Source organism: Benincasa hispida, chromosome 12 (genome assembly GCF_009727055.1).
Source record: "Benincasa hispida cultivar B227 chromosome 12, ASM972705v1, whole genome shotgun sequence".
Lineage (NCBI taxonomy): Eukaryota > Viridiplantae > Streptophyta > Magnoliopsida > Cucurbitales > Cucurbitaceae > Benincasa > Benincasa hispida.
In genome coordinates this window covers 4,502,240-4,516,572 of record NC_052360.1, presented here as the reverse complement: position 1 = coordinate 4,516,572, position 14,333 = coordinate 4,502,240, and the positions used below count along the sequence as shown (strand labels likewise).

General features: G+C 41.2%; 2 protein-coding genes across 2 annotated transcripts; one reads left to right on the top strand and one right to left on the bottom strand.

The window, feature by feature from the left end:
- Positions 1-365: 365 nt before the first annotated feature.
- LOC120066996 lies at positions 366-698 on the bottom strand. Its single transcript, XM_039018340.1, has one exon. The coding sequence runs from the start codon at positions 696-698 to the stop codon at positions 366-368; it is 333 nt and encodes a 110-aa protein (XP_038874268.1).
- A 4,690-nt stretch (positions 699-5,388) lies between these two features.
- LOC120066994 lies at positions 5,389-5,823 on the top strand. The gene has a single exon (XM_039018337.1). The coding sequence runs from the start codon at positions 5,389-5,391 to the stop codon at positions 5,821-5,823; it is 435 nt and encodes a 144-aa protein (XP_038874265.1).
- The last annotated feature ends 8,510 nt before the right edge of the window (positions 5,824-14,333 follow it).

The window sequence follows — 14,333 nt, the reverse complement described above, 5'->3', positions numbered from 1 at the left end:
ATTAAGAGGGTAAACAGTATGAAAGACAGAGTTGATAATTTTAAAGAGTCGTGTTTGTACAAAAAGGCAAAGTAAGTTCATGAAATAAAGATATCAAAAGAATACTTCAAAAAATGCGTCCCTGATGAGTTTGTATCACATATTATCGCAGGGACTGCTCATTTTTTCTTCAGTCAGGAATTTCTCAGGTCCATGGAGGTTTTCTCGCGATGCAAGTCTCCTCCGTGATATATCTTGACTCTTTGCCCGTTAACCTTGAATGCGCTGGTCCTTTCTTCATTGGTTAATTCGACCGCACCGTGTGGGAATACTTCTTTGATTATAAATGGTCTGGACCAACGTGACCTTAATTTTCTGGGAAAAAGTCATAGCCTAGAGTTGTATAACAAGACCTTCTGTCCAACCTGGAAATTCTTTTCGCGTAGTCGTTTGTCATGCGAACTTTTTGTGCATTCCTTGTAGATCTTAGCATTTTCAAATGCTCGAATTCTCCATTCGTCTAGCTCGAGCAACTGAAGTTTTCTTTCCTCCCCTACAGTTTTCAAATCAAAATTGAGCTTCTTTACTGCCCACAGTGCTTTGTGCTCCAATTCCAGCGATAAGTGACATGCCTTTCCAAACACAAGCGCATACGGGAACATTCCTATAGGTGCTTTATAGGCGGTTCTGTATACCCATAAGGCATCGTCCAGCTTCATGGACAATCTTTGCGTGAAGGATTCAGCACCTTTTCTAGGATCAGTTTGATTTCCCTATTAGACACCTTGGCTTGGCTGTTTGTCTGTGGATGATATGCGGTGACGACCTTATGGTGGATATTGTACTTGAGCAGCAGTTCTTTGTGTGATCAGGCACGAAAGTGGGCATATTCTCTCGAGCCGGGAGAGATCATTTCATGGGAACAGGTCGTAGAGAAGTTTATGAAGAAATATTTCCCACCTACTAAGAATGCTAGACGAAGGAAACTAATAACCAATTTTGAACAAGACATAGATGAATCGCTCAGCGATGATTGGGCGAGGTTTAAGAGGCTGGTAAGGGACTGTCCACACAACGGATTACCAGACTGCTTGCAAATGGAGATCTTTTATCACAGTTTAAATCTTGCTTCATAGATCGTTGCCAATGCGGTAGTTGTTGGTGGTCTGCTAGACAAAACATATGATGAGGCTAAAAACATCCTGGATCGCATCTCTAAAAATCACGAGGATTGGAGAGAGAGCGATCAGAGACTGAGAATAAAGGATAATGATGAAAACAATGGTGCTATCGCATCACTTCAGAGTCAGATGACCGCAATGATGAACCTAATTCAGGGAATCACGATCAACAGCTCAACACCGCAAAATGGACAAGTAAACGCAATTAATCAGAATTCTGCATGGTGTGTGACTTGCGGTGAAGGACATGCAATGGAAGAATGCCCATAGAACCCACAGTCTATTTATTTTGTGAAAAATAATCCATTCTCTAACACCTACAACCTCGAGTGGAGAAACCACCCCAACTTTGCATGGATGTATCAGCAACAAAATTTGGGCCGCCTAGATTCTTCCCGTGAAATAACCGTCAGACGAGTAGTCAAGCCCAGTAGTTCGCAACCACCGCAATCTTTCTCCTTGGAAAGTTTGTTGAAGCAGTATATCGAGAAGAATGAAAGTGTGCTTCAAAACCAGGCGACGTCCATTCGTAACCTAGAATTACAGATGAGCTAGATTGCAAGTGAACTAAAAAACAGACCGCAAGGGGCCCTGCCGAGTTCAACAGAACTCCCACGCAACTCGGGGGATTAGGTAAAGAGCAATGTCAAGTTGTGACATTGCGGAGTGGAAAGACTGTGGTGGGTGAGAGAAACGAGCCTAGCCAAACGGCTTCAATTGCGCTAGAACCTGAGATTGCGGTGACTCAAGACGAAGAAGGAGAAAAAGAAGCGATAGAGCCAGAAGTTGCGTCCACCTCAAAGCCAACAGAAAAGAGGACCGTGAAAGTACAGTTGTCACCTTTCCCGCAGAGATTCAGAAAGAAGAAGAATGACGAGGTATAGTACCAATGCTTCATGACTATGTTAAAACAATTGCACATTAATATTTTGTTCAGTGAAGCGATTGAGGAGATGCCCGCATACGCGAAGTTCTGAATGATATGGTAACTAAGAGAGGGGAACTAGTATGTTTGCCACAGTGGCTTTGATGCAGAGTTTGAAATCAATAATCCCACCGAAGATGAGCGATCCTGGGAGTTTTACTATACCTTGCTCCACTGGGGGATTGTACATCGGACAAGCATTGTGTGACCTTGGAGCCAGCATCAATTTAATGCCTCTATCAATCTTTAAGCAGCTGAATGTGGGGTAACTTGCGCCCACGACCGTGACTCTCCAATTGCAGATAGATCTCTGGTGCATCCAGAGGGGAAGGTGAAGGACGTGTTGGTTACAATCGACAAATTTATATTACCAGCCGACTTCATCATCTTAGATTACGAAGCCGACAAAGATGTGCCAATCATCCTGGGGCGACCATTTTTATCAATAGGTCGTGCCCAGATTGATGTACCCAAAGGAGAGATCACCTTGAGTGTGAATGGACAGAAGCTTAAGTTCAACATCATCCGTGCCATGAAGTTTCCTGATGAAGAAGACCTGCATGAATCTGACGAAGGCCAAAATTTGATTGAAGAAGAAGAGCCTGACGATGAAAATAAAGAAAAGGATGCCAACGCATCCATTGTTGCATGTAATGCAATCCTAAAAAAAAACAAATAAGGAAGTTGAGATGATCGGTACCCAAGAAAAAGAGCCAACATAAAATAAAGAATGAAAAACAATGCAACCGTCCTTAAAAGAACCACCAATAATGGAACTGAAGACCTTGCCAAACCACTTAAAGTATGCATTTTTGGGGAAAATGAGAAGCTGCCAATAATTATTTCCTCTGAACTTAATGAAGACCAGAAGAATGCATTGATGAGCATTCTGAGAAAGCATGTGCGAGCGATTGGCTGGACGCTCGCAGACATTCGAGGAATTAACCCCGCATACTGTATGCATCAAATTCGTCTTGAAGACAACCATAAGGGATCAATCAAACATCAGCGCAGGCTCAACCCTACGATGAAAGAGGTCGTTAAAAAGAAGATGATCAAGTGCTGTCTCTTATACACATCTAGATGTGTATAAGAGACAGGTGGTTGGATGTGGGCATTATTTATCCGATAGTAGACAACAGGTGGGTCAGACCCATGCAGTGCGTGCCGAAAAAAGGTGGGATGACGGTAGTCCCTAATGCAAACAACGAGCTGATATCGTAAAGAACCATCACCGAATGGCGCATTTGCATGGACTACCGCAAGTTGAATGCGGCAACAAAGAAGGATCATTTCCCTTTACCGTTCATTGACCAAATGCTAGATCGTCTAGCCGGAAATGACTTCTACTGCTTTTTGTATGGGTATGCTGGCTATAATCAGATTATGATTACTCCCGAAGATCAGGACAAGACCACATTCACCTGTCCATATGGAACTTTTTCTTTTCGCCGCATGTTGTTCGGCCTCTGCAATGCAGCAAACACTTTCCAAAGGTGCATGATGGCCATCTTTTTAGAATATCTCGAAGACTTCGTAGAAATATTCATGGAAGACTTCTCTATCTATGGGCACACATTAGAAGTTTGTCTTGCCAACCTGGAGAAGTTATTAAAAAGATGTGAGGAGGTGAATCTCATACTTAACTGGGAAAAATGTCATTTTATGGTGAAGGAGGGCATCGTGCTGGGGCATAAGGTATCTCGGGATGGGTTAGAGGTGGATAGAGCAAAAATAGAAGCAGTTGAAAAACTTCCACCTCCAACAAGTGTAAAGGCTGTAAGGAGTTTCTAAGGGCATGCCGTTTTTACAGACGTTTTGTCAAGGATTTCTCAAAAATAGCACGACCTCTGAGTGCATTGTTGGAAGCCGATAGGAAATTTGACTTTGACGATAATTGTCGTAACGCATTCGTGATTTTAAAGAACGCACTAACAACTGCACCGTTTTGATCGAGCTAGATTGGACACTTCCCTTTGAAATAATGTGCGATTCGAGTGGGTACGCAATGGGAGCAGTACTAGCACAGAAGAAAAAAAAAACAATACTGCATCCCATCGCATATGCAAGTAAGGCTTTAAACCCTGCTCAGAATAACTACACCACCACAGGAAAAGAGCTGCTTGCGGTAATATTTGCGTTAGAAAAATTCAGAGCATATCTGCTAGGAGCAAAAGTACTGATCCATACTGACCACACGACGATAAAATATCTAATGAAAAAGAAGGACGTGAAGCCGAGGTTGATTAGATGGGTTCTCCTCCTCCAAGAATTCGATATGGAAATAATTAGCCGCAAGGGGACGGAGAACCAAGTTGCGGATCATTTATCTAGATTGGAAAATCCTGAGGTTGACTGCAAGGAGTCAAAGGTGAGCGTAGTGTTTCTAGATGAGCAGTTATTCTAGATTGAAGAATTGCCATGGTATGCAGACATAGTCAACTATCTGGTTTGCGAGCAATTTCCAGAAGAGTATACCTACCACCAACAGAAGAAGCTCAAACATGAATGTAAATATTATTATTGGGATGAGCTGAATCTATATAAGACGGGGTTAGACCTGATTATGTGATTATATGTACCGGAGGCCGCTCATCAACGTATATTATTGCAATGTCATGATTCACCATATGGTGGACACTTTGGAGGGCAGCGTACCTCAGTAAAAGTCTTACAAAGTGGGTTCTATTGGCCAACATTATTTTAGGATGCCAGAGACTACGCAATGAAGTGTGATTGGTGCCAACGCACGGGTAACATTTCATGGAAACATATGATGCCCATGAACATCATTCTAGAATTGGAGTTGTTCGACATCTAGGGCATTGGTTTCATNAAACATATGATGCCCATGAACATCATTCTAGAATTGGAGTTGTTCGACATCTAGGGCATTGGTTTCATGGGACTCCCACCTTCGAATGGTCATAAGTATATTCTGCTAGCCATCGACTATGTGTCCAAGTGGGTAGAACCAATAGCATGCGCCGCAAGTTATGCGACAATAGTCTCCAAATTCTTGAAGAAAAATATTTTCATGCGTTTTGGCACTCCACATGCCATAAAAAGTGACGAAGGCTCTCACTTTGTCAATTACTCTGTCAAAAATTTGCTGTTGAAATATATATCCTCCACAAAGTGGCCACCGCATACCATCCACAGACGAATGGTCAGGCTAAAGTGTCCAACCGAGAAATTGATTTGATATTGGAGAAAGTGGTAAAGCCTTCGCGAAAAGATTAGGCAACAAAGTTGGATGATGCGTTGTAGGCATACCGAACTGCCTACAAAACACCGATAGGCATGTCTCCGTATGCATTGGTATTTGGTAAAGCAAGTCATTTGCTATTGGAGCTGGAGCATAAAGCGTTGTGGGCGGTGAAGAAGCTTAACTTTGATTTAAAAGCAGCAATGGAAGCAAGAAAGCTACAACTGGTCGAGCTTGATGAGTGGAGAACGCAAGCTTATGAAAAGGCTAAAATATACAAAGAACGAGCAAAACGATGGCATGACAGCAGGCTATGCGGTAAAAATCTCTATGTTGGACTAAAGGTCTTACTCTTCAATTCACGGCTACGGCTCTTTCCGGGCAAGTTAAAGTCGCGCTGGTCCGGACCCTTTATCATTAAAGAAATATTCCAGCATGGTGCGGTTGAGCTGATTACTGAGGATGGGACCCGTACATTTAAAGTTAATGGGCAACGAGTCAAGGCATATTGCGAGGGTGATTTTCAGTGAGAAAAGACCTCTGTAGACCTGAGAATCCCGGAATAAAGGAAAATGGAGTGGCCCCTACACTGGCATGCAACATCATTTGGGGCACAAGTCTTTTGGAGTATCCTTTTTCTTGCTTATGATTCATGAACTCTCATTACTACGACACTTCAATTATCATTTATCTATCTGCATTTTACTTTATATATATATATAATGCAATCATGCTGAACGATTGTGGTAAAAGATTTTGTTAACTGTGTTTTTTAATATTATTTGACCCTCTCGATGTTTTCTTGCAACGATCGAGTACACGATTGCGGAGATGCCACACGAAGACGCAACTACTTTACTTCGTCACCGCAATGCAAATAAAGGAGATCGCTGCAAAGCAGGATGCATCAACAAATAATGAGGGCATCAGCGCAAATTTGGGGGTTGTATTTTTCCTTGCCTTTATTCTAAATTTTGCACTATTGCATCGCATTTTAATTTTGAAAGTTTTATCACCGCATATTCTTTGGTTACCGCAATCATTTAACATTGATCACTTTAGTAAGTCACCGCATGCTTTCTCTTTGCCAATTATGATTTCAATGATGAAACACATGCTTCTATTTTTTCGTATACACTAGAGTCAAATTAATTTTAGGATAGACACCTCATGAAATCTTTCTAAAAGTGAGTGGTCTGCTAGTTTTCTTTCAAACTGACCCTTTACCTAACTTCCTAAGAACATCGCATGACTTCTTTCCATCTTTTGGCAATGAGGACATTGCCGCATTTTAAATTTGGGGGTGTGGTATTTATTTTCGACCTTGCTATTTTTAGCTCTATAAAAAAAATATCATCATAACATTGCGACCGGATCCTACTTGTATGCAATGTCCGCATGACACACGTGGAGGCAAGCCAAAACAAAGTTAGGAATCGTGATCAACGCATAAATAAATGACCGAAACTCCACTGTCGAGTAGGTATGAGTTTAGTCTGAGAAAGAGCGCCTTGCTCGTAGTTGTATGTCCGCATGACACATGTGCGGGCAAGCCAAAACGAAGGCAAGGCACTTGGAACAGCGCAAGGTCAGAAAAAAATAATAATGTCAAAAATATGCAAGGATAAAAATCATTTAAACACTCTAGTGAAAAAAGTTTTTTGAAATGAATCATGCGATGTCCTGGAATCTAGTAAAGTTCTTTTGAAGGTTAAACTTGCGGTCCCTAGATTTTAGAAATATTTTAAGAAGAGACCTGAATAAAAATTAAGGAAATTTTGGTGTATAGGATTTGAATGAGACATCCTTGAGAAATCTAGGAAAAAAGATTGTGGTCGACTTTCTAAAGAAAATCTTTAGCTTATTCTTGAGGACAAGCATTGTTTAAATTTGGGGGTGTGATAATGGGCAGAAATGCACGTTATTACAATACTAAGTTATCAAACAATGCAGGTTTGAGATGATAAAATATATATGATTGCATCCAAAAAGCATTAAGTTCATAACATTGCGGCTGCATGCGTTCATCGCATGAAAACAGTTAACTTTTGTATTTTTGTGCAGAATAAGCATTGACGCAAGGTGGAAAATGCAATCACAAGAAAGCAACGGTTGAGCGCAGCATTATCGCAAGGCTTTGCGGTGATTTGTGCTTGCAAACATCTACTCAAGAAGGATTGCCACATAGAGCCGCCGCAACTTGATAGGTGCATCTGGGTGAAAAGCATAATAAATCATGATGAGACAGAAAGCTGATGAAGGTCGATTCCGAATTCAGTTGACAGGCCGCTAACGAACTACTGTAGCAAGTACACTCAACTTTTCGATGACAAATATTCGGCGCATCAGGCAGAGAATTAATGCCATCCCATCAGTGCAATCATAAGAGAGAAGAAGCCTTTCACCCTGAAGCTCTATAAATACCAAAGGAAACCTTCAGTGAAAGAGTTCATCTAGTTCGGCCAGTTCGTTCAGTCGGATAATTAGAGAATTTTCCCTTAGATAGAATCGCCTTATTCATAGTTTTTCTTTTTATTTAGAAGGCGGAGCGAGAGAAGGGAAGAGACACCGGAAGATCGCTCAGGGAAACTCGAGAGAGAACCCAGAGGCGTGGAAAAGCAGAGAGCGGGCCGACTCTCGTGAGAGCTGGACTATCTTTTGAACCGAGTAGAAAAGACAATGTAAAAGCCTTGGGAAGTAAGAGATTGCTACCAGGCTCTTTATTCTCATCTCGCATTATTATTTTGTATTTCAACTCTATATCTATACAATGGAACTTCTTTATCTACATCTGTTCACTCTCTTAAAAGCAAGCATGAGTAGCTAAATTTATCGAATGGGTTGGGGAGAACTAATCTAACATGACCGTGGATCTTCATCGCATGCGATTATCTTGTTTTATGCTATGCCCAACACCCCTTTAAAGCTGCTCGAGAGAGAGTCTAAAGAAAGGACCTAAGACTTGAGAGAGCTAGGTTAGAATCTAGACTTGAGAGAGTAAGATTAGATCTGCATAAGCAAGAGATAGGGACTTAGAGATAAGTTCTGTTTGCCAACATGCATCGCATGCACCCTAGAGATAGGTTATGATATTATGTGGTCGTATTATTTGTGTGTGTCATTTTGTCATCGCATAGATAAGAATAGAGGCTTATGTGTAGGTCCTATAGACTCATCGCATATATCGCATGCGTTCTAATATTAGAAGCTGTAGCATTTGCGTCGAGAGAATATTTGTTATTGTATGTGTGTTGCATGATCGCATAACATGAACGCATCCTATGAAGTGTTAGTTGAAACCCTTCTCAACCCGTTTATCGCATACTCATTGCATTTTCCATATTATCAACTCTTTTCGTAACTCCACTGCATTTGTTTATTTTATTACTGCAAACAACAGCCCAAAACAACTATTTGAATTATTGGTTACCTTAAAGTCCTCTAAAAAATTATCACTGCATACCGTTTTCCCTAATTCTTGAGTTCGACCCTGGACTTACCAAGAAACTCGGTGGAATTTATACTTGGATTCTACTGTGAAAACTTGTTGTTCAATGCATTTCCATCACCGCATTTCATTCCATAATTTTACCTCATAAAAAAATGCATCAGTTTCCAGGACATCGCATGATTTATTTCCAAACCTTTTCCAACTGGGGTGTTTCCAAATGATTTTTATCCTTGCGTGGTTTAGATACATTTTTTTTTTACCTTGCGCTGATCCAAGTGCCTAGCCTTCGTTTTGGCTTGCCCCCACGTGTGTCATGCGGACATCCAACTACTGTCTCTTATACACATCTAGATGTGTATAAGAGACAGACTTAGAGTAAGGTGCTCTTTCTCAGTCTAAACTCATGCCCATTTGGCAGCAGAGTTACGATCACTTGATTTATGCGTTGATCACGATTCCCACCTTCGTTTTGGCTTGCCCCCACGAGTGTCATACGGACATCCAACTACAAGTAGAATCCGATCTCAACGTTATGATGATTTTATTTATTTATTTCTTCAAGGTTGAAAATAAATACTGGCACCCCCAAATTTATATGCAACAATGTCCTCATTGCTGATAGACTGAAATGACTCATGCGATGCTCTTCGGAACTTTCGTAAAAATCATTTTGAAAGAAAGTTGGTGGACCACTAACTCTAGAAATGTTTCATGAATCGACCGTCCTGAAATTAAGTTGAATTTAGTACATGCGATGAGAAATAAAGGCATGAGTTTCATCATTAAAATCATAATTGCTATGAAAAAAATGCGGTGACTAGATAAAGTAATCAACATTCAATGATTGCGCCAAATTAAAGAGGATGCGATGATAAAAATAGCAATGTTAAAATGAGATGCGAGAGTACAAAATTTGGAATAAAAAGTCAAATAAAGATACAACACCCAAATTTTCTCTGTTGCCTGCATCATCTGTGATCACATCCTTCTTTGCAGTGGGTTGATTCCTGGATTGTGATGGGCTGAACAAACTGGTTGCATGTTTTTAGTTTATCGCGTAGCTTCACTACAATCATTTACTACGATTATTGTTGAATATTAAGATGGTAAACAGTATGAAAGACAGAGTTGATAATTTTAAAGAGTCGTGTTTGTACAAAAAGGCAAAGTAAGTTCATGAAATAAAGATATCGAAAGGATACTTCAAAAAATGCGTCCCTGATGAGTTTGTATCACATATTATCGCAGGGACTGCTCATTTCTTCTTCAGTTAGGAATTCCTCAGGTCCACGGAGGTTTTCTCGTGATGCAAGTCTCCTCCGTGATATATCTTGACTCTTTGCCTGTTGACCTAGAATGCGCTGGTCCCTTCTTTATTGGTTAATTCGACCGCACCGTGTGGGAATACTTCTTTAATTATAAATGGTCCGTACCAGTGTGACCTTAATTTTCTGGGAAAAAGTCGCAACCTAGATTTGTATAATAAGACCTTTTGTCCAACCTGGTGATTCTTTTCGCATAGTCGTTTGTCATGCCAACGTTTTGTGCGTTCCTTGTAGATCTTGGCATTTTCATATGCTTGAATTCTCCATTCGTCTAGCTCGAGCAACTGAAGTTTTCTTTCCTCCTCTGTAGTCTTCAAATCAAAATTGAGCTTCTTTACTGCCCACAGTGCTTTGTGCTCCAATTCCAGCGGTAAATGACATGCCTTTCCAAACACCAGTGCATACGGGGATATTCCTATAGGTGTTTTATAGGTGGTCTTGTATGCCCATAAGGCATCGTCCAGTTTCATGGCCCAATCTTTATGTGAAGGATTCACCACCTTTTCTAGGATCAGTTTGATTTCCCTATTAGACACCTCGGCTTGGCTGTTTGTCTGTGGATGATATGCGGTGGTAACCTTATGGTGGATATTGTACTTGAGCAGCAGTTTGTTGTTGATGCCATTGACAAAGTGGGAGCCTTCATCACTTATTATGGCACGTGGGGTGCCAAAACGAGTGAAAATGTTTCTTCACATGATACCGTTTCAACCCATTTGGAGACATAATCGATGGCCAATAAAATGTACTTATGACCATTTGATGGTGAAAATGGTCCCATGAAGTCTATGTCCCACACGTCAAAGAGTTCCAATTCTAATATAATGTTCATCGGCATCGCATTCTTCCATGAAATGTTTCCCATGTGTTGGCACCTTTACATTTCATAGAATAGTCTCTTGCATCCTTGAATAAAGTCGGCCAAAAATACATGCTTTGTAACACTTTTGCTATTGTGAGTTGACCTCTAAACTGTCTACTATACGGTGAGTCATGGCATTGGGACAGTATGTGCTGATAAGCAGTCTCTGGTACACATAGTCGCAAGATCTGGTCTGACCGCCTCTTGTCAAGATTCGACTTGTCCCAATAATAGGATTTACATTCATGCATAAGCCGCCTCTTTTGGTGGGCTATGTAATTTTTCGAAAATTGCTCACAGACCAGGTAATTGACAACATCTGCATACCATGGTAATTCTTCAAGTTTGAATAGCTGCTCATCTGGAAAGGTTGCGTTCACCTTCGACTGATTGCGGCCTACTTTCAGATTCTCTAATCTTGATAGGTGGTCTGCAACCTGGTTCTCCATCCCCTTGTGATCAATTATTTCCATGTGAATTCTTGGAGGAGAACCCATTGGATTAACCTCGGCTTTGCATCTTTCTTAGTCATTAAATATTTGATTGTCGAGTGGTCGGTGTGAAATATCACTTTGGATCCCAGCAAGTAAGCTCTAAATTTTTCCAGCGCAAAGATCACCACAAGAAGTTCCCTTTCAGTGGTAGGTAATTCGCTTGGGCAGGGTTTAATGTTCTACTCGCATATGCGATGGGGTGTAGCACTATTTTTTCCTTCTTTGCTACCACCGCCCCCATCGCATAACCGCTAGCATCGCACATTAGCTCAAATGGCTTTGTCCAATCAGGTGCGATCAAAACAGGCGTGGTAAATAATGCGTTCTTCAGTATCTTGAATACATTGAGGCACTGTGAATCAAAGTCAAATGTTCTGTCAGCCTCTACCAACGCACTCAATAGTCGAGCTATCTTCGAAAAGTCCTTCACAAAATGACGGTAAAATCCTGCATGTCCCAGGAAACTCCTGACAGCCTTCACATTTGCTAGAGGTGGAAGCTTTTTAATGGCCTTAATTTTCACTTTATCTACCTCTAACCCTTCCTTGGAAACCTTGTGCCCGAGCACAATACCTTCGTTCACCATGAAGTGGCACTTTTCCCAATTTAGCACAAGATTTGTCTCTTCACATCTTCTCAATATCTTCTCCAAGTTGTTCAAACAGACTTCATACGTTTGCTCGTAAACCAAGAACTCGTCCATAAAAATTTCCACTGAATCCTCAAGATACTCAGAGAAGATAGCCATCATGCACCTCTGGAACGTGTTTGGCACATTACATAATCTGAACGGCATGCGGCGAAAAGCAAATGTTCTGTATGGGTAGGTGAATGTGGTTTTCTCTTGGTCTTTAGGAGCGATCATTATTTGGTTGTAGCCCGCATACCCGTCGAGAAAACAGAAGTAGTCATTTCTTGCTAGGCGGTCTAACATCTGGTCAATAAAAGGTGAGGGGAAATGGTCCTTCTTCGTCTCCGCATTGAGCTTATGGTAGTCCATGCAAATCCGCTAACCAGTGACGGACCTCATTGTATTAACTCATTGTTTGCATTTGGAATTACTATCATTACTCCTTTCTTGGGCACGCATTGTACGGGGCTGACCCACGTGCTATCGGCGATTGGGTATATGATGCCTGTGTCCAACCATTTAATTATCTTCTTTTTCACAATGTCCTTCATCGCGGGGTTCAGTCTACGTTGAGGTTCGATAGACCCTTTTTGGTTTTCTTCAAGACGTATTCTATGCATGTAGTATGTTGGGCTGATTCCTCTTATATCTGTAACGTCCACTCTATTGCTTTATGTACTTCTTTAGGATGCTAAGCAGTGCATTTTCTTGTTCTTCTAGTAGTGCAGAGGAAATTATCACTGGGAAAGTTTTATTTTCCCCAAGAAAACATACTTCAGATGACTTGGCAGAGTTTTTAATTCCACAGTAGGTGGTTGTTCCAAGGAAGGTTTTTGTGTTTTTCTTTCTTCATTCAAATTCAAATTTTCTTCTTTGTTTGTCATTTCCATGATCAAATTGCCGGTTTCTATGGATGCGTTTGCATCTTCGTCTTTGGACTTCTCTTCTTCATTACAACTATATTCATTGTCAGAATCAGATAGGTCTTCATCTTCTACATACTTCATAGCTTTAATGATGTTAAACCTAAGCTTCTTCCCATTTACACTCATTGTGATCTCTTCCTTGTACACATCAATTTGGGCACGACCAGTAGATAAAAATGGTCATCCCAATATGATGGACACATCTTTGTCCGTTTCTTAGTCGAGAATGATGAAGTCTGCCGGTAGAATGAATTTATCAATCGTGACCAGGACATCCTTCAACTTTCCTTCTGGGTGAACTAGGGACCTGTCCGCTAGCTAGAGAGCCACCGTCGTGGGTGTCAGCTGCCCCACATTCAACTGTTTGAAGATTGAAAGGGCCATTAAATTTATACTGGCCCCAAGGTCGCATAGCGCTTGACCAATAGATCCTGCCAATTGAGCAGAGTATTGTGAAACTTCCGGGGTCGCGCATCTTTGGTGGGATTATGGTGTTTGACTTTTGCGTTAACACCACCATTGCGAACTTTCCTATGCTCCTTTTCTTTGATACCATGTCCTTAAAAAACTTAAGCATATTTTGGCATTTGTTCTATTTCTTCTGTAAACGGGATGTTGATGTGTAACTATTTCAACATTTCCATGAAGTGATGCTACTGCACTTCATCATTTTGCTTCTTCTTAAGTCTTTACGGGAATGTTGGTAGTTGTACCTTCACAGGCTCTTCTAGTTCATTCTTTGTCAACGAGTTCTTGGATTCCTACTTGGCTTATTCTTCTGTTCCACTATTGTCTTTCTACTTCACAAGGTTGTAACTTGACATTGCTCCTTTCCTGTGTTCCTCGGGTTGGGAGGAGCTCAGTTGAACTCGGTAACATCCCTTGCGGTCTATTTTTCAGCTCGCTCATAATATGTCCTATTTGGATGTTGAGATTGTGGATAGAAGTCGCTTGATTCTGGAGTACCGTCTCGTTCTTTTCCATATACTGCTTTAATAGGCTCTCCAGAGAGGAAGACGGTGGTGCTTGCGAGCTGCTGGCTTGATGTTGCGTTTGACCGTTCGTTCGCTGGAAAAATCTTGGCGGCCCTTCTTTTTGTGCCATCGGTTGATAACTCTGTTGTTGGGTATTTTATCAAGAGAAATTGGGGTGGTCTCTCCATTTGGGGTTGTATGTGTTAGAGAAAGGATTATTCTTTACAAAGTATACTGATTGCGGGTTCCTCGGACATTCTTCCATCGGATGTGATTCTCCACAAGTGGCACAACTCTTACCAAGAGGAGGCCACAGATCACCGATAACGTTCGCGGCACATAGTATGTAGAGAAAGTTCACGAAGAAACACTCTTCA